Below are 21451 nucleotides of genomic sequence, written 5' to 3'. Positions count from 1 at the left end.
AATAAATTGGCATAAAACGTAAGAATGTTACGTATTTGACCGCTTGTTGCTTGTGAACCTGTAAGGGCCTTTGTATACCCTATTGCACTCGTGTTATGTTAAAATTTCGTTTTGTCACCTGTTTATAAACGTTAGTAATGACTTTAATTTCATTTCTTTTCTATATCTCGAATTTAATACATTCTCATTGAGTCTGGTCTTTTTTTAAATATTTTAAATAGGGGAGGAATCACTGGTTTATCCGAAACTTAATGTGTTTTGTGTTCAAAACATATTTTAACTATTATTTCTAATGGTATGGTAATGAGCCTATTTTTAAAAGAAGAGGATATCACCGCCAAATAGTTCAAACTATTGATATATGCAAGTACTCATCCTTGAGTTGCAAAAATGAGACCGGGAAAGTGTAATTCGAAATCCTCATTCTTTCGGTATATTTTCTGAGGGTATATTCTTACTCATAATTGCGTATTTCAAGAAGTGAACACAATCCCAAAAACACAATTAAAAAGTCATGAGGTATACAATCCGATAAAAAGGAGTATTACTAATAGACAAAATTGATTCTTCCATCTGGATAAATTATTGTTTCAGTGTTAAAAGTCTTTTCAAGCTGGCAATATCAAATTGAACATCAAAATCGAGGAATATGACTTAAGATTCTGGTATATTTACGGTATATTTTTAAAATTAGAGATATCTTTTGATATATTTTCCAAGGTCAGGCGGTATATTTAGCCGATGCCTCCGCGGTCACACCGATATTTTCTGTCCAAAATTTGAACTGCGCGGTTGGTGCGCCGCGTCGATCGTGAAATAAATAAAACCTGGATCGTAACGTACGAAGCTTTTTCGGCTTTATTCGGGAATGAAACGAACAAAACAAATCGAAAACTAAATTTTACGTTTAATTTACTAGTAAATTCGGCGTAGGTGTGCAACAAATAACGAAAACATAAGCCAACAGTGCCTTGAAACAAGAATGAGTTGGTAACAAATGCCAATGAAAAAAGACTGAAGCCACTACACACTCACACACATAACCGCGCGCGCGCTTGCCTACAAGTGTGTGTGGTAACCACTTTTTTCTACCTGGTCTTACCTGTTTTGCGGTGTGTGAGAGAGAGCGCGGTTGCCGAAGAAGGGAGAGCAAAAGAGAGTGTGTAAAAAAGATAAAAGTGAAGAAAATAACAGAAAAAGCAACAGATAAATCGGAAAATACTTGGAAAAATAATAAAAGCGCGCACTGTACGTGTTCCGTTGAATTTTGTTCAATTTGTTCGATATTGATAATTACACGGCTGCTGTTGGTTGCCATGAAAATGCAGTCTAAACAAACGGTGGAGCGTCGACGTCAGCGTTAGTTCGCACTCACACACTTACACACACACACATGCTCCAAGCTCACATGCACCCATGCATTGAGAGATAGAAGCAAACAAAAGTGGAAATAGAAATACAAACAGAGCAGAGCAGAGAGAACGTAAAAGTAAAAGGTGTGCGGTGAAGTAGTGGTAGTGATCGCAGTGTGTGTACGTGGTGAACCCGTGTGTGTGTGCCAGTGTGAATAAATACTGGGGTGATTCACAAAAGAAGTGCTCAAAAAGTTGAGAGATGGCGGATGTCTGCTAAATGAAATTCCACAAGTGTTCAGCCATTGTCGTCCAGCAACTGCAATAAAATGTCGGTCAGCAATCACCTCAATACAAATCCGAACTCGAATCCAGCCCAGCAGCAGACACACCAGCAGCACAAACGAAAATGTCGGGATCAGAGGCACACCCACAGCCACAACCACAGTCACAGGAGCAGGCTGCTCCTGGCCGTGGCCGTGGCAATCAGCATCATCTCACCCGCCCTCTCAGCCCAGACGCTGCCGGATAACAACAACTACACCGGCGACAATCGCAAGCCCGCCTTCAAGAACTGCGCGGGCTATGCGCCCTCCGTGAAGGAGGAGCAGCCAGAAAACACTTATGTCTTCATGGTGCAGGCCACGGATCCGGATCCCAACCAGGAGATACGCTACAGCCTCGTCCAGTCGCGCTCGGAACGACCCAAGTTCTTCATAAACCCCACCACGGGCGTCATTGTCACCGGCCACACCTTCGATCGCGATGAGCCCATCCACGAGAAGTTCGTGTTTGTCACCGTCCAAGCCACGGACAACGGACTGCCGCCGCTTGACGATGTTTGCACCTTTAACGTGACCATCGAAGACATCAACGACAATCCACCGGTGTTCAACAAGGCGCGCTACGACGAGTCCATGTCGGAAAATGCACAGGTAGGTGCCGTCAAACATTCGAACTGTCTCGCACAGCGGAGGGCCAAGTACGCGGACCCTGGATTACTGCCGCTTGGTCTCTTCCTCCCACTGTGCGACGGTCCACGAGTGACGTCATGCCCACGCAACGCCTCCGTCTCCGCCTCCGCCCTCCCTTTAATGATGTCATGATATTTGAGCAACAATTTAATTGGCTTAGTGGCAATTTATGGGTCATTGCCATTGTCGCCTATTCGCCGCCCACCTGCCCCCCGCCCACACATACACACACATACCGCGCAGAGGCTCTCTCTCGACTTCCAGCGATAATTAACAGCTTTGCGCTCTTTGGGCGAACACATCTTCTTGGGCGGAACTAGTTTTCCTGGCCACAAACAGCGTAGGAGGCTCTCAGACAAGTTTGAGTTCATTGCTCGGCCCGGCTCGATGCAGAGGAACCTTGAAACCCTTTCCAACGCCCAAAGCCGCATTTTCTTTCTTTTTTTCCACTAGCTTTTGCGCGACAGAAAAACTTGTCGCCAGGCAATGGAAGAGCTTAGTGGAAGCGAGGGAATAACAAAATGGTGTACAGTTGATCAAGAAAGTATTTAGAAGAAACAAAACAAACAAAAAGAAACCCATTAAAATTCCCTCTTTTAATGTGGATTCTATTGTGGATTCTATTCCGAACACATGTACATATGTTCCCCAAGGAGCATTAATGGGAACCACAAATATACAAATATATTTATTATTCCTGGAAACTATCTCGAGCTTATTTACGCCAGCGCAGTGATGCCATAGAAATCTCAAGGGGAGAGTTCCCATTTCCCATATATTTTATTTTTAGAAAAGCTCACGGAAGGCCGTGGATTTTTCCCCGTAAAAGGTTTCAGTTTCGGTTGCACTTTTGTTCAGGCAGGAAGCAGTAGATTCTCGTAAAGTAGAGCAGAAGGATGTGCTTATTCCTGATTTGGGCAAACTTGCAGGAAAGTTACAAGTTCAAAGTCCCGTGTGTGACCCTCCCCCTGAAACGTCTTTTGATATTGTTTGAGGCCTTATTCCCCATGTCTTTTACTTGCAGCCCGACGCGGTGGTCATGTCGATCAGTGCCAGCGACTTTGACGACCGCAACAACAGCATCATCGAGTACGAGATACTGCGGGAGCGTGACTTTCAGTACTTTAAGATCGACAGGGAGTCGGGCATCATCTATTTGAATCGACCGATTGACAAGCGACCCGGACAGTCGTACACGATCAATGTGCGGGCCTACAACATAGTGCCAGATCCGCCACAGGATGCCCAGATCGAGGTGCGGATACGCATTGTAGAGTCCTCCATCAAGCCGCCCACCTTTGTGGACCCCATCGATGTGCCCATCTATCTGAAGGAGGATCTGAAGAACTTCTCGCAGCCAATAGCCACGCTGACGGCAGTCTCCAACATGCCGGACAAGCCGGAGGTTATTTTCGAGCTGATCACCGGCCGCACGGAGCAGACGAACGGCAAGAACACGTTCGTCTTCAATCAGATTGGCAACGAGGTGACCATCAGCCTGGGCAAGCATCTCGACTACGAGGCCATCACGGACTACACCCTGACGATGAGTGTGCGCAACACCTTCGAACTGGGGGCCGAGCATCAGATCAAGATCAAGGTCGAGGACGTCAACGACAATATTCCGTACTTCACGGAGGTCAAGTCGGGCACCATTCTGGAGAACGAGCCGCCGGGCACGCCCGTGATGCAGGTGCGCGCCTTCGACATGGATGGCACGGCGGCCAACAACATTGTGTCCTTCGAGCTGGCGGACAATCGGGAGTTCTTCGCCATCGATCGGCACACGGGCAACATCACGGCCCTGACGACATTCGATCGCGAGGAGCGCGATTTCTACAACGTGAAGGTGATCGCCAGCGACAACTCCCCGTCGAGCCTGTTCGACAACGGAGAGCCCAACCGGGGACATCAGGTGTTCCGCATCTCCATTGGCGACAAGAACGACCACAAGCCGCACTTCCAGCAGAGCAAGTATCTGGCGGACAAGCTGCTCGAGGATGCCAACACGAACTACGAGGTGATTGAGGTGATGGCCGAGGACGAGGACAACGCCTCGCAGATCCACTACAGCATCGAGAGCGGCAATGTGGGCGACGCCTTCAAGATTGGCCAGAAGACGGGCAAGATCACGGTGAACCAGCGCCTGGACTACGAATCGATCACCGAGTACGAGCTGAAGGTGCGCGCCTTCGATGGCATCTACGACGACTATGCCACGGTGGTGATCAAAATCGAGGACGTGAACGACAATCCGCCGGTGTTCAAGCAGGACTACAGCATCACCATTCTGGAGGAGCGAGCCTTCGACAACTGCATCCTGACAATCGAGGCGTACGATCCGGACATCAAGGATCGCACGGCGGACCAGCACATTGTCTACTCGATTGTGAAGGACGACTACAAGAAGCTGCTGACCATCGACAACAGCGGCTGCCTGCGGCTCATCCAACCGCTGGACCGCGATCCGCCCAACGGCCACAAGAACTGGCAGATTCTCATCTCCGCCAGCGACGAGGACGGCGTGGGCACCACCCTCAAGTCGGTGAAGGCCGTGACCATCACGCTGCAAGACATCAACGACAATGCCCCCTTCCTGGTCAACGAAATGCCCGTAAAGTGGCCCGAGAATCGCAATCCCGGCCAGGTGGTCCAGCTGCAGTCGAACGACTTCGACGACGTCCAGAACGGTCCGCCCTACACCTACGGCATCGACAGCGAAGCCTCCGCCGACATCAAGACCAAGTTCAGCATCGACAACGACTACCTCTTCGCCAACGTAATGTTCGACCGCGAGGAGCAGAAGGAATACTACATACCCATCCGCATCAGCGACTCGGGTGTGCCGCGGCAGAGTGCCGTGAGCATACTGCACCTGATCATCGGCGATGTCAACGACAATGCCATGACGGAGGGCTCCTCGCGCATCTTCATCTACAACTACAAGGGCGAGGCGCCCGACACGGACATCGGGCGGGTGTTTGTCGACGATCTGGATGACTGGGATCTGGAGGACAAGAGCTTCAAGTGGAAGAACGACATCCCACACGATCAGTTCCGCCTGAATCCCAGCACTGGCATGATCACCATGCTCCAGCACACCGGCGAGGGGGAGTACGTGCTGGAGTTCACCGTCGATGAGGAGTCCACCTACATACCCTACCATTCGGTGGATGCCGATGTCACGGTGATCATACGCGAGCTGCCCGAGGAGGCGGTGGACAAGAGCGGCAGCATCCGCTTCATCAACATCACCAAGGAGGAGTTCATCTATGTGCCCCGCGACATGCAGTCCCCGGAGGCGCTCTCCCTGAAGGACCGCCTGCAGCACTCGCTGTCGAAGCTGTTCAACACTTCGGTGTCCAACGTGGACGTCTTCACGGTGCTGCAGAACGAGAACAACACGCTGGACGTGCGCTACTCGGCCCACGGCTCGCCCTACTACTCGCCGGAGAAGCTCAACGGCATGGTGGCCCAGAACCAGCAGCGGCTCGAGAACGAACTCGATCTCCAGATGCTGATGGTCAACATCGACGAGTGCCTGATCGAGCGGCTCAAGTGCGAGAGCTCCTGCACGAATGAGCTGCACAAGAGCTCCGTGCCCTACATGATCTACTCGAACACCACCTCCTTCGTGGGCGTCAACGCCTTCGTGCAGGCGCAGTGCGTGTGCGAGGCGCTGTTGCTGAACCACTGCCTGAACGGCGGAACACCGCGCTACGGGGAGAACGATCTGTGCGACTGCATCGATGGCTTCACCGGGCCCCACTGCGAGCTCGTCTCGGTGGCATTCTACGGCAGCGGCTACGCCTTCTACGAACCCGTTTCCGCCTGCGACAACACGAAGATCAGTCTGGAGATTACGCCACAGATTGACCAGGGTCTGATCATGTATCTGGGGCCCCTCAACTACAATCCGCTGCTGCCGCTGTCCGACTTCCTCGCCCTCGAGCTGGAAAAGGGCTATCCCGTGCTGACGGTGGACTACGGATCGGGCGGCATACGCATCAAGCACCAGCACATACGGATGGTGGCCGATCGCTCCTACCAACTGGACATCATCCTGCAGCGCACCAGCATCGAGATGACCGTGGACAACTGCCGCCTGTCCACCTGCATGAGCCTGGGCGCCCCGCAGGGCCCCAATGAGTTCCTCAACGTGAACGCTCCGCTGCAGCTGGGCGGCAGTCCCGTGGATCTGGCGCAGCTCGGACGGCAGCTCAACTGGACGCATGTGCCCACCCAGCAGGGATTCTTTGGGTGCGTGCGCAACCTGACGATCAACGAGCACACCTACAACCTGGGCATGCCCTCGGTCTTCCGGAACATTGACAGCGGCTGTCAGCAGTCGGTGGCGGTGGCCTTCAGCTTTGGCATCGATCGGAACTTCATTATTGCCATCATTGCCTGCCTGGCGCTGCTGCTGATCATCCTGCTGGCCGTGGTCGTGCAGAAGAAGCAGAAGAACGGCTGGCACGAGAAGGACATCGACGACATACGGGAAACGATCATCAACTACGAGGACGAGGGCGGCGGCGAGCGGGACACGGACTACGACCTGAACGTCCTGCGCACGCAGCCCTTCTACGAGGAGAAGCTGTACAAGGATCCCCACACGCTGCAGTCGGGCATGGGTCGGGATCCCAACGATATACCCGACATCGGGGACTTCCTGGGCGACAAGAAGGAGAACTGCGACCGCGACTCGGGCGGCCTCACCGTCGACGATGTGCGCCACTACGCCTACGAGGGCGACGGTAACTCTGACGGCAGCCTGTCCAGCCTGGCCTCCTGCACCGACGACGGCGATCTCAATTTCGATTATCTGTCCAACTTCGGACCGCGCTTCCGCAAGCTGGCCGACATGTACGGCGAGGAGCCCTCCGACACCGACTCCAACGTGGACGATGAGCAGGGCTGGCGCATCTAAGAAAAATCAAAAAACAAAAAAGGAAAAAGATGACGTAGAAATTCAAAAGACTTTTTATATGCTAAGAGTTGTATGGATACTGGTGTGGGAGGAGGGTGTGAAGCAGGAGCAGAGTGTGCAGGGGAGGGGGACAAGGCGTCGGCCTAGCCGGACACAAAGTCGCCTCATGAGATATACATAAATATTAATATGTATAAAGTTCATTCTTTATGTTGAAGAGTGGAAAGGGAGGACACGTTTTTGTTTTCTGTTTTGTAAATGCAAAAAGTGATCTTGATCTTACGTAAGCGTAACTATATCTATAGACCATAAACCTATGTATAATTAAGCGAAACTGCGAACAAAAAACAAACACACAAATTAATGCAGAGCGAAAAACAAAATCCATAAGAATTACCAGAGGAAACATGAATATTCCTACAGATGAGAAAATCATTAACAAATTGCATTTTACATTTACACATGTATTCCCAACATTAGTTTGTAGCGTATTTAATAGTTTTCTTATAATAATTTCAAGACAAAACTTCATTTAGGATTCGTTGAAAGTTCCGAATAAAAAGAAAAATCCAGAGGAGAACTCAATTTGATTAAGACAAGTCGATAGCCTAAGCCTAAACATTATCCTAACCAATCAATCAGTTTATCATCATTAATATATAGAACCCTAGACCCGAACCCCATCAATATCAGCATTAAGTTCTTAGGGTTGTCTCTAGTACTACGTGTATAAAACAGTTTAAATATCGAATCGAGAGAGGTTTTAAGTTAAGGCAAAGAGAACAACGTGCAGCCTGAATCCATGCTATATAGGAATCGAAATATATTTATGTAGTAAATCTATATAAGCAAATGTTCAATAAATCAATGCGATATGTATTTTTGTAAGTCTTTTTCCCCCGCATCCATAAGGGAGAGTCCCCTACTTTTTTACATGCCACGGCGAATCCAACATTAAAAAATGAAATATAATAAAATAAAATAAAATATACAAATAAAAAACAATCTATTTATATACGAGCTTAGTACATATTTTAAACGAAATGTTTCATTTACAAAACCAACGAGAAAGCCACACAAACACACACACAATAATTGTGTACAAATCAAATAAAAAAAGCAAATAAAATCGAAACCTATTCCCGCGTTTGTTAATCAGTTTTACAGAGAGATAAGTCCCCGAATGCGGAAGCAGTGCGAAGTACCTAGAGGAAAATGTGGATTAAAGGCCACAACAAATCGAAGCAGCAGATGGTTGAAGGGGTTCCACCAGACATGCACATAATACACTCTATATACATAGTACATAGCTTGAGTATATGCTCTTGCTGGTAAATTGGAAAGCCATTGGACTGTAGCTACTGTAAGCGTCATTATCTTATCAGCTGAAAGTAGGTTACGCCTGCCTTTTGGGTTCATTTGAACAAATCGATTGCGGCACAAGTCAATGAACAGAATTGGAGCAATTCACGGGTAAATAGTAAGTGGAAAATAAAAGAGTTCTCGATGTGTGTCTGTGTGTAGCTGTGGGCGCAGGTGCTGCAGCTGCAACTACGAGTCTGACATCCGTTTAATGGAGATTTGCATGAAACGATATGGCCAGGGATCGCCACTGCAGCAGACCAGGCTTAGATATACATTTTGTGAGCGCAGCAGCTGGCTCAGGGACTGTCGGGCATTGCAGCTGTCGAACGAGCCCTCCATTTGGTCGCTGAAGTTGTGTACTTGGAGAGTTGGATACATTTTCTTCAAGTTACAAATAAGATTTAAGTCGAAAACCCATCAGAAACTTGAAGCATCAGACCCCCAAAGTGCCTTTCACTTCAACTATTTGAAAAAGATCCAAAGGAATCAACATGGATGGATGTCAAGGGTCCATCAAATATTCAAATTTCAAATCAATTCATTGCATTCTCAAGTACTTCGAGATATTTCGAGTGCCAACCCAGAAAACCCCACAAATTTCGGTTTGCGGAAATGCCACACAGAAAAGAAAGAACCAAAATTTGAACTGAACTGCCGACGAACGACAGATGTCTTTTCAATTTTTGAGTTTCGGTTAACAACACAAAAGTGAAAAAAAAAACTGCAAGACATTTTTGGGCCGGACATGCCAACGTGAGGTTTCACCGGCAACATGTGGCACAGAGCAGGGACGTCGTCAGGTCGAGGCTCAGAGGAAGCCGAGAGTGACAGAGAGGGAGAATAAATTGAAGAAAAATGGTTGAGTAATCAAATAACCTCTTCTTCTGGCAGCGGCAACGGCGACGGCGGCTACCTGTATGCCTGTGCGCAGCTGCAGCAGCTGCCACTGCTCGAAACACTCTTCAGGTGTGTACGCCCGAGCATGGGATGGAATGGGATGTTTGGCCAATGGATTAACATAGCAGAGAAGAAGAGAGAAGAGCAGAGAAGAAAATAAAAGAATCAGGGAAGAAGACGCGACCCAAGCCAGGTAGAGAGCTACCTGTACAGTGTACACTGACTCTCACAAACACACACACAAAACGGATACACAGACCTGCAGTTCTCAGAGAGAGAGAGAGAGAGCGAGAGAGAGAATTATCTCTCACACACAGACACACACAGCGGCCGTCTTTAACGGACAAATGAAAGCAAATCTTTGTGTTGTTGCTGTGGCAAACTTGGCTTGAAGCAGAGAAAAACCAGTATTTGCCAAGCGAGGCTCACATCGAGGTGTGTATCTGTTGGATGCCAGCACCAGAGCCACTCTCAGTGGATTCTCGAGTGCAGAAGTTTTGAGTTTTTTCCATCCACTCCACTCATTCTGTCACGCACGACACCCGAGCGACGCCCGCTGCTTTTGACAGACCAAGAGACAGATACAGAGAAAACGGCAAACAGACACAGCTGCAGATACAGACGGATACAGGCGAGTGGTATTGATGGGGCACGTCTTGGCATTTTACTACCTGTTGATGGCGAAGCTGCTGCCAAGGCCTCGCTTTGATTAATTACACTGGAACGGAGTGGCATCGGAGTCCATTGGAGTATCCCTGTACGACTATTGCCAGGCAAGCGCCCAAAGTGCTCATTAACACTCGCGGGCCATCCATCATGGTTTCAATTACAAAACTAACCAGACAGCCAGACGACTACCAGCTATAGATTTCAGATTTCCTGCCAAAGGAATAAACTCAAATTTAAATGAGAAAAATAATAGCAAACTCCTCCAACTTTGCTTTCAGGGGCGGGAAAAACGTTCATAAATGCCAGCCCCTTCCGTTTGGAAAGTGCAATAGATACTCGGTGCATTTGGCAACTGGGAAATATCAGATGAACCCACAGTTTTCGCTAATGTATTCCTCCCGCTTCCTTCCTGCCTGCCTGCAATTAGCACTTTTCCCTCTTGGCCTGACCAATTTCAGTTGCATTTCTGCTGCTGCTGCTGCTGGCCGGCTGGTTCTCCTCCAATGACCACAATACCCATGGGAATCTTTATTGTTTGCTTGTTATATGCTTTTTAGTTATATGCACTTATATGATATATAGCGACCACAAACCTCTACCCCCAAACACCCCTCACCAAGCCACCTTATAGGGCACTAATAACTCTATGAAGTCGCGTACGTGGCTTCTGTGCTAAAACGCTTATTAGTTGGCCCACCGATCCTCTGCAGCTTGCTCTCTCTCTCTCGTTCGGAATGCATAATGATGAGCACACAGTGCTCATAAAGGGAAATTTTCATAAAAGCCAGCAAAAGCCAAAGAAGAAGACGATAAAATGCCACTGAAGAGCCATCGGGACGTGCCCGCTGATCTGTGGTCAATTCTTTTCGATTACCAATGCCCGGCACGTACTCGCGCCTGATTTGTGGCGATCAGCAGGGATTGTTGGCAGCAGAACACAGAACCAAGAACACTGGTGGCCAAAATAGAAGGCCAGAGGGATTACAAATAAAGGTAGAGGACAAGGCCCAAGCCAAAAAGCAATTCTTGGAATGCAAAATTCAGTGTAAGCCAACGAGCGGAATAAATAGAAATAAGGTGAACAAATTCACACTCGGTCTGGGGTCTCTCTCTCTCTCTCTTTCTATGTCTCTCTGTGTGTTGTGCCCCATTCCATGTCGTTGCTCTGAGTCTGAAAGCTGAAACACTTTGTGGAAAAATATTGCAATTAAGCAGAAAATATGGTCTGAAACTAGTTTTGCGAGCACCTGACAAAACCCACGACCACATCATAGATGGAATGGGATTGTGTAAATATTTAAAACTTTAAGTGTAGAAATTTAAATATTTACAACTTTAAGTGAAGAAATTTAAATAAAAGTACTAAATCATTAACTGAAGATTTTACTAAGCTAATTGAGTCTTTATATTTGTCTGTTTCCACAAATAATTGCTCCGTTTTGAATTTAGAATTGAATGCCCATTTATGAGAAAACTTTTCCCTCAAAGCTGGCAGTCTCCCATTCGGAATTTCTCTACCACTCATATGTATATGATCTATGAGCTGCAAATCTAATCGAATTTGCTTTGGCTAGAGCATATTGTTCCTGGCTGCACATTCATTAGGCGTGACATAAGATTTGTTGGCAACAAAAACGGAAGGGGAAACCATTCCTGGGGGTAGTAAATGTTATTAACGGAAGAACATATTTTATTTTATTACAAAATATATTTTGCTGCAGCAGTTAAAGCTGGCCCGCAAATCAGGAAACCAACGAAATGGTTTTTGGGGGGGAAAGTGCATAAATGTCGACCGCAGCAGAAGGGTGGCCCACGCGGCGGCGTTGGTGGTGTACTCCAGAAACTACAGCTACAGCCAAAACAACAACAAGGGGACAATATGCACAACGAAATAGAACAAAAGGAAGTTCGAAATGTGGGGGAAGGGACAGCGCAGCGACAACAATAAAATTAAAATGAAACTTCGCTGGAAACCCTACATGAAATATGACCCTAATACAAATGCGAGTGAACGAGTGCGTGGGGGAACACACACAAACACACACACACACACACAATCCACCCTCGGCAAATGGGGAGAGAGAGAAGCCCAAATTCCGATCGAAAATGCAGTTGCAGGCTTCAACAAAAACAACCCCCAAAAATGAAGGGACAGACACAAAGGTGAAATTGTCAATGACAATTGCATGCTCGAGTTCGCATTGGGTTTGGGATTCTATATAATTGATAAGAGCCAAGCAGCCCCTGAAATATGGACATTGCATTCCAAAATTCCACTCGAGTGCGTTTATCTATGAATTCTTGTTGGCAGATTGCACGATGTGTGCCCCAGATAATAGTGCCCCATATCATATCTTTCTTTGGGTGTGTGTGAGACCAGCCCAGCTGTAGTTTGATAAATTTTGAACCGTCTGCTTGGTGGCTTCGTTGTCTTCCTCAAATCTCAACTTAGCATAAATATTTATACAGTATACAAATAAAATGTGCCAGCTTTGCGAAAAAAAAGAACTCCGAATTGTGGCGAAGGTTTCGCCGTTGAAGCAGCCAAGAGGCACGTCCGAGCCACAGCAAAAGACATTTGAGCCAGCTAGAAAAGAGTACAGCTGGAAAATATATCGCAAGAGCGGAAGAAAAGGTTTCAGATACGAAGACTTGGATACCCTTGCGCGGGTCCAATGTCATTTGTTAAAGAGAGCCAGCGAGGAGTGAGCAATTTTGTTGCCAAAAGTGCAATACCTTCTGGCAGGGTACAATAAATATATCTAGTAAGTACCTCAAAGAGCGCAGCAAACGGAGAACTGGAGCAACAAGCTGCTGTCGGCCATGGCGATGGCGTTGGGTCAACGCGGGCCAACTAAAGCCAAAGCAACAGCAGCAGCAGGCCGCCAGCACTCGACATTTCCAATAAAATCAACCAAAAAAGTGCAGAAAACTGCAGCCAACGAGCAGGGAAGGAAGGCATTGACACAAAAGTTTCGGTTTACGGGCAAAAGGTGAAGACAGCTGCGATGCGGTTAAGGAAATGCAGGCAGAGACAGAGGCAGAGGCACAGGCAGATTAAGGCAAAAGCATCGACGACCCACTTTGCAATGGAATGGGCTGGAAATCAACTCCAAAAAGGAATTAGTTGAGCAACGTGGAAATGCGATATGGAAATGTAACCACAGCTAGGCGGCTAAGCGGCTCAATGTAGAAATCTGGCTGGAAATGCTGAACACATAACTCATTTGTCATAATCAGTGGATATTTGTGGATCAGCGAAGACCACACATCGTGAGAATTAACGCCTGTACCTGATGGATAGAAACACGTAAAGTGCCTTCTCTAATGCACTCTCGGAACTACTCCCATAACAGTTCATAAAAATACCCAAACACAAACCCAAGCAAACATGGCAGAACAAAAGGGAAATATATGGCATAACAACGCTGTAAGATGATAGCTTGGCCCTCAGAGCTGTTCCGAGTGTAATAAACCACCAGGAGAGTGCCGGGCATTTGACAAATTAGTCGGTCATTTGGGAATTTTCAAATGCATTAGAGGTACAAACTTACAAGAAAAGAGAGGAGAGTGCAGTCACCATCACGCGTGCCGTCAGTTCTACGTATTTGCTTTGTGCTGCCGCTGCCGTCGCTGTTATTGTTTGCCATCTCTCTCTCCCTTTGGCCTACCTTTAGCCACCCAACAAACCCAACAACAAATTGCTTTTACAGGCCGCTTTTTGTAAGCTCTTCTTTCATTTGCACCCAATTGTTTCGTGTCCATGATGGATCCACGTTGGGTGATGGAAAGTACTCGTAACTGCAGAATATTATTAATTGGATTTAACGCAATTTAAGCAATGAGTGCGTCACCCAAATACAATTACAATTCTCTGACTACTTTATCTGTTGGAAACACCGAAACGAGTATTAGATTCGGCTAAAGCGAAACTCAAATAAAACCATGTCAGTGCTTGCAGTATTCAAGGGTATTTATTTATGAAATAAGCCAACGCTTGTTCTTTTGCCGTTTTCTATTCTCACCTTTGTGTTTGGTTTTGCGTAAATTGCATTTTACGCAGCGCCAAAGCTAAGAACGAGGCCATCCATAGGCAGCCAGCCACCTCCCGCCGGATTACCTCAAAGTGCAATTGTCTGTGAGGAATATTGTCCACAAAGTGGCTTGACATCGTTACCAGTAGCTGTCCCATTCCATCTTTCATGTGGCCGCTCCACTGTGTTAATTTGGTGCTCTGCCGAACGTGCCGTCACAAAAGCTGAAGTTGCTACCGGGGCAGCCACTGCGGCGGCTTCAAAGCCATTGGTGGGGCCCAATCCGGGAGTCAAGCTCCAAGCGGCTGACACTGCATTTCCGCTGGCTCTTCGACGACACTTCCCGTACACGGCAGTGCGCATGCGCACGCTCACGCACAAAAGTCACCTTGGGTACGCCGTTGAACTAATTTCGATGGGCTCCCCCCCTAAAACGGCATTTAAACAAATTAGAAACTTTTGTGACCACAAATTGGTGCTGCTCCAGCCAGCCATTGAACCGGAAACACTCACAACGGGGCAAACAAAACAAAAGAGAGACAAGTCCCACAGCATTCATCATGGGAGTGCGTTTCGTTAAACCAAATGAAGCGCGAAATTCAAACAAACTGCTTGAGGGGAAAGGGCATACACCTACTCGAAGATAAAGGAAAGGCCGATTTGGAGACAAATCTAATACCGCTGGCAAAGCACTTTCCCCGATAACAAAATGGATTAGACAATGTTCTCAAATTCCAATATTATTGCAGCTAAAAAAAAACAGAAACGTATTGTAAACATTCTTTAGAGTAAACAAAAAAATGTTCTAGCTTGCAAAATCTCACATAAAATCAACAGAAATGAAGCGTATCCCTAGTTGGATTCATTTTTTATTCCCAGCAGCGAATGTTTACACGGCTGGAAAGGTGCCCCCATATGGTTGTAATTAGTTGGGATCGTCTGCGTTTTATGAGATACTTGTTACGTACTTGTTTTCTTTTCTCTTTTTTGTTATGCAAAGCGAGGGACGGACATTCATCAGAACTGGTAGAAATTAACATAATTTCGCTATCAAACATTACTATTCTGTACTTTATGAATTGGTTTGTGTTGTGGGTGTGTCCCATACAACTGAGTGAAAATGTATAACCGAAAAAGGTCAATTACGCGACTTCCTCCGCGGCCCAGCCATTTTCCCAGGCCCCTGTGCGGGGCACCGGACCTGCAGCTACCCAACCGTAGCGAAGCGGCATCCTCACGCGACTCCGTTTTACACAGTCGAATGCATTTGCAAGTTGCTAACAAATTATATATAAACATAGAGAATACCAACATAAATATATTTCCCTTTTCTTTTTGGGTTAAAGTCAACGCGGGGGTTAGTGTGAGCGAGCAGCACCGTCATTATCGTGATGAACAATCCAACCTCGACCCCGACACAGACACAGACACGGGGGAACAGGTGTCATCCGCTTTGCTGGTTGTCCGTCCGTCCGTCGCTTATCTAGAGCTGCACCTGTATATTATAAGATGGTTGCCATGGAAGAGCCAAAATAGTTGGTTTAAACCTCTCCCTGAACTTACTCTTGCGCTTGCACTCACTCCTACATCTAAACATACATATTTTGGAGACTTTTTTTCGGGGCAACCCACTCAAATTTCACCTTTTTGTGTTCCCTTGAATACTGATTACTGTTAACTCTTAACGCCATTTGTGTAATTTGATCAACATTCTCGCATGTGGCCTGCTCCAGACTGTTTTGAAAGCGTCAAAGCATTTTGCTGATTCATTTTCGAGCAAATTACACAACTTAAGCAGAAGTTGGCACAAATTGCTTTGCCAACTTCGCTTCGTCTCCGGCTCTCCGGCTGGTCTGCTGTGCCATGTCTGATGCCTGATGAAACTTCCACGGAATAATTAAGAAATTATAAAATTAGTTCATTATGTTGGATATGAATGCGTTGCGAGAGGCAAAGCAGAGAAGAAACATTTAAATGAAATGCAAATGAAGACGCCGAACAACAGCTGAACGCGGTGCCTGGCTTGGGCTGCATAAAAGGTTGGAGATGCGATGAGATTTCTTGCTTTTTGGTGTGTCTACCCACCATGAGACGGTTCCATTGTCCATTTTCACACGACTACTGCCTGCCCCGCCATTCCTGTCTGACTCGCGATTAATCAATCGGTTTATGCCATCGATGGCAGTCAGAGCGATAACTATTGCAGGGGCTTGGGGCGAGAGCACTTCTATAAATAGAAGTTAGGAAAATATTTAACCTGCCTGATGGACAAGAGAGAAAATAATCATTGTATGTGTGACATCCTATCCCCCCATGAAACTGAAATCATATCTTATCGGGAACATTATGGTTATCTCAACAAACAAGACTCCTGATAACGCGGCGCACACTCCCCTCCACTACTGACAGCGTTGCATGAGAGAAAGGTGTGCACCCACAGCAACAACTCGTTGCCCCGAAGTTCATTCAACTTCGGCCCAACCCCAGCTCCGACGCCTCGGCTCCTGCCACAGCCCACGGGCAACAATAGAATGCAAAGCTCACCAACACTCCAACCAACAACAACACACACAAAAAAGCTGACGGTTAAATTCGGACTCTGAGTCGGACTCGGGGACCTCTGGCCGCCCTCTGATCTGACCCCGCCCTCTCGAAAACGGCGACAGCACAAAAAGCTGCCAACAAAATAAAGGCAATGTCTAAGCTTCGGCCGAGGGTCAAACGTCGTCGACATGCAACATACATAAATAAATACATATGTACATACATAAATAAGTATGTATGCCGTGTCCGTTCAGCGTAGCTCGACTCTCCGATCCGCTCTGCGCCTTTCCATTCCAGCTCAAAGCCTGCAAATGAGTCACGACCCAGACGACGAACCAAACCCAAATGTGTTTCTGGTTGAAAGTTGAAAATTGAGACACACACAGCAATTAGCTGCCATTGCTCGTCGATCACGTGCTGCAAGCACAAATGTAAAGTAATGCACAAAAGTTCCGTTTTCCCCTACTTCTGTCACCTTCCCCTCCCTACATCTAAATCTCTCTCTTTCCATAAGGCACAAAAGTTCCGTTTCCTTGTCGAGCATGCGCGACCTCCTTTTTTGTTCCTTTACTTTGTTTCGGTTTTCGGTGCAGACTGCCAGAGAGGAGTACAATGAATTGAAGGTAAGGCTGTGCTCTCCCATTCTCCCTCTCTCTCGGCGCATGAGTGCATGCATTTTGCAGCATCGAAACCGGTTTTGGGTGCACTGCCTTACCTTCCATCCAATATGCCCTCGTGCCCAGGGGGCTCTCTGTTCTCCCTCTTATAGATGTTGCTTTTGTTGCGCATAATTAACAAAAATAACAACAACTTTTGGCTTTGCTTACTTGACAGTTTTTGCACAGCTGCCTGCAGATATTTTGCAATTCCCCCTTCGCACGCTCTTTCTGCTTTATATTTTGTTCAGATTTTTGTAATGCTTTATGTACTGTTGCACTCAACCCCTCTTCCGTTGCGAGTGTTGATTGTCCGTCCACCCCATGCGAGTATTCCAGGCAAATCGGTGAGCAGCTGCAGTTCCAATGGGCGGAGAATGCGTCGCCGCCAGGTAATGGAATGTCGGAGATCTATGCGGTGTCTATGGGAAACTGCATAGATGCAAGATGGCAGTACATGGGTATGCCAGGGAGTTTGAGGTTGGTGGGACTGTGAGTATTTATCCAGCTTCAACCCATTTCCTGCGGGTATTCCTATGGATCTGTCAGAACTATCACCACATCAAAATGATTTTTGTGGTGTTTCCAAGCACAGATCTTGGCACTCCCCCGAGAAGAAAAGGGGTTGTTGGGTGTACTACTTATAATCAAATTTGAAGACCAGCCGAGACGTCAGGGAGCTGTCAAAATGAAACGATTTCTTAAATTCAATTAAATCAGTGCCCCTTTTCCAGGGGATCATGCTGATTGACAGCCGGCGTACTCCAGTTTCCAGTTTTTAGGGAGTTTTCAACTCAAAGCAACATGGAGGCGAGGGAACTGCAGACTTTGGTCCATTAACAGTTCGGTATATGGTGGCCCATTGTTCGGGTAGGGAGTGAGCATAATCCTAAGATTAGCCTGCAACGCAATTCAAATCAAATCAAATTTTTATTTAGGGTTCGTGCCTCGGAACTTGCCTATTATTTATGTGAAACCAAAGACCATTCATAACCCAACAAGTCTGGGAAATAACATATGAAGCCCAGGCTCAACCGAAGATTTCATTTAATTAGAAAAGTTCAAATTATTTATGGGCTCTTTTTCGAAGGGGGATTGGTTTGTTTACGCCAAGTCTAGAGGCTTCTATTTATTTATCCACAGCAAAAAGTTGAGAAATTTTAATAATAAACTTGTGGGATTCTTGGGCTCTTTCCCCCAAACAAAGTTGCACACGTTTTGAGATTTACAATCGCCCATAAATCTTCCTAGCGGCGGCGGCGGCGCTTTCCGCCTTCGGTTGCAGTTGCCCATTAAACGACACCCCAGGAATCGGAGCAGGGTTAGGATGGCATCATGCCAAGTGCTTTCACTTCGGGACTTCATACATCTGCATCTGCATACCACGACCATGCCACGAATGCATCTGCGAGTTCTGTTTACTTGGCTGTCATAAAACGTTAATGCCTACTTTGGCGCTAATTTAGTTGACGTTTGATGCTCGTCCCCTGGTCCAGCCTCCCTCCACCGAGTCCAATTAAGTTTCCGTGCTGTTGTTCAGGGCGTTGACGGGAAGCTACCGAAATACCCCAAAGATGGGCGTTATCACGCCTGGAACGTAGTTCGTGCCTAGTTGCTCGCCGGAATGCCTATTTTGGGTAATTTGATTTGACTTAATGCCAACATTTCCATCTGAATGATGACAGACAACGGGCCATTGACATTCTCTGGTGAGTGACATCAGCATGAAAATGTTGATAGGCAACCATCTAGTGGTGTCACATAAATAAGTTCCAGCTTTCAATGCTAAGAACAGGGCTAAGAGCAGGCGTCTGTTGTTTTGTAATTATTTTTATTGGATTTCCGAAGAGTCATTCAATCTGATTTGTCAGAGTTCCTTCGAGTAGTCAGTAGAATTGCAGGAAGTTTGCCACTTCTCTTTGAATAACTCTTTTGAATACTTTTCTGTATATAATTTGAGCTGTAAAATGTTGTAGGGAAGCGGCAATGAAATGCCAGAAATAAACCAAAGGAAAAGCAAGAAATTCTGCAGCCATATCTGGATGGAATGCTTGGTCGGAGTTTGCATTTAGCGCCGTCTGCCAGCTGCTATTTATAGCCCATATTCTCCAGTCTGTGGAATACCCTTGAAGTGAAGGGAACAATCTCCAATCCAAGGGGTGGTAAGTGCTCAATGAGTAAACAAGCAAACAGAGCAAAACAGAGAAAACTCTGGCGTCTGATTAGTGTCAAGACGTGCTATTTATGAGTGTCTCGATGGGATTAGCATTAGCCGGCACCAGCTGGGTGCGTCAGTCGCGACTGTATCCGGGGATACGTACTGCTCTGTCTTTAAAGTGAAGGCAAATGATTCCTTGGTCAACTCTGACCTCTTTTGTGGTGTGAGCCAGCGTCCGAGTGAGCTGGCCAGGGCCTCATTTGATTGCCAACGTTTATGCTTATGGCTTAAGTCTTTTCATTTCTTTTCTTTTCTTTCCATTTCATTTTGGGCATTTTGCGAGTCCGAAAACCAGTTTTCCACTCCGGCCCGTTTCCAGGTTTCCAGTTTTCAAGTTTACACAAGTTTACTGTTGGCCAGCAAGAAAGCGGCTGCAACATTGAAGCTGCACTCAAGCCAAGATCCAAGAGCCGAGTCGAGACCAGGCCCGGCTCTGACTGACTAACTGCCAGCGACAGGCCAGACCCCTGGCCCCAAGCCCCAAGCTGCCTGCACTTTGTTGCTGATTTTTTATCTTGCACCTTGTTTATGCATACAAATATTTCCAAGCTGGCAGTTTTTGCTTGTTTTTTGTTCAGTCTACGAGTATCTTTGTTTTTCTCGTTTGTGGCATATTTCAGACTTGCATGAATATGGGCTTTAATAAAAATAACTTGCTTATGAAGGGGCTACGTATTGTATGTCTGTCACAATCTGGATCTCAGTTGGCATCTCAAAGGCTTAATGGACTCGTATACCACAAGGCAGAGATGGTCAAGTGTGATAGGGATAGTAGGAATTTATTGAAGGAAACTAGGGAAGAGGTTTCTTGGGCCTGTAGTTAAGAGAACTCCTGTGGAATCTCTGGGTACTTTTATGTCTAGCTGCCATACATGACACTATCGTCTCCAATTTTCCCATTGACACTGAATTTAATTGAGGGTGTATTTTTGCATGTCTCTGTGTGTTCGTGTTCGTGATCACTAATTAGCTTTACGAGCTTTTGAATGAATCGAAATTGTTTTGCGGCCCGAGCGGCAATTATGTCTGCGATTCTCTGTACCGTCGTACCTCCAGTACGCTCCGCACTCGATGATGATGATGACGATCATTGTGTTTGGCTGATCTCAAGAGTTGACTGTGTCAAGGGCAGATACAAACATATTCATTCGTACTCGTACTTTTAATTGCATTACGCAAGACTTGCATTCTCGATAAACAAATGTGAGTTTGGAATTGAAATTAAAAAGAAATCCCCATTGAGAGCAGACCGACGCATGCTCCACCTCATAAATGGGTTTCAATTCTATTGATTTTATTGTTTCCTTTTGATTTGTAAGTTGTGATTTATCAATGCCTTAGGCCATGAATCACACTTGGTTCATGCGAGACCCCAGTTTCCAGTTTCCACTCCTGTTGCAGCTCCACACCCCATGGGTACTCAAACAAACGTGACATTTAGCAGGAAAAGGTCTGTGGTTAGAGTTGGGGGGAGAACGGAAGTACACAACATGAAAGACAAAGCAAACAGAGAGGGGAAGCGAGAACTGATAACGATAGCCACAAATGGGACGAGAGATGAAACCGAAAAAGGTGAATGGAATGAAACTTTTGCACGCCATTAGCACCCACCAAATGATATTCCCAGTCCGCTACCTCAGCCTCGCCCCGCCTCGCCTCGCATGCACGTGCATGCAGCAGTGTGTGGGAGTGTGGCCATAAATAAATGTCATAACGCTGTAAAAATGAAAACTTAAGTGGCACAGCTCTGGGGAGACACGCGACCGCGACCCCAAAAAGTGCAGAAACATGCATACAAACACATACTATGTA

General features: G+C 46.7%; 1 protein-coding gene across 2 annotated transcripts; it reads left to right on the top strand.

Moving 5' to 3' along the window:
* Nucleotides 1–770: 770 nt before the first annotated feature.
* On the top strand, nucleotides 771–8135 carry LOC117890002 (DE-cadherin). 2 transcript variants are annotated; one of them, XM_034794590.1, is made up of 2 exons: nucleotides 771–2287; nucleotides 3351–8135. In XM_034794590.1, exons 1-2 carry the CDS (start codon nucleotides 1682–1684, stop codon nucleotides 7254–7256), a joined length of 4512 nt encoding a protein of 1503 aa, XP_034650481.1. In that variant the 5' UTR covers nucleotides 771–1681; the 3' UTR covers nucleotides 7257–8135. The 2 variants fall into 2 exon arrangements, with proteins under 2 accessions (XP_034650481.1, XP_034650482.1); XM_034794591.1 differs by lacking the exon at nucleotides 771–2287 and adding an exon at nucleotides 3201–3255.
* Nucleotides 8136–21451: the final 13316 nt, after the last annotated feature.

The sequence above is a fragment of the Drosophila subobscura genome, chromosome E (genome assembly GCF_008121235.1).
Source record: "Drosophila subobscura isolate 14011-0131.10 chromosome E, UCBerk_Dsub_1.0, whole genome shotgun sequence".
NCBI lineage: Eukaryota > Metazoa > Arthropoda > Insecta > Diptera > Drosophilidae > Drosophila > Drosophila subobscura.
Note: the sequence above shows the minus strand (reverse complement) of the source record. Positions and strands in the feature narration are given on the sequence as shown.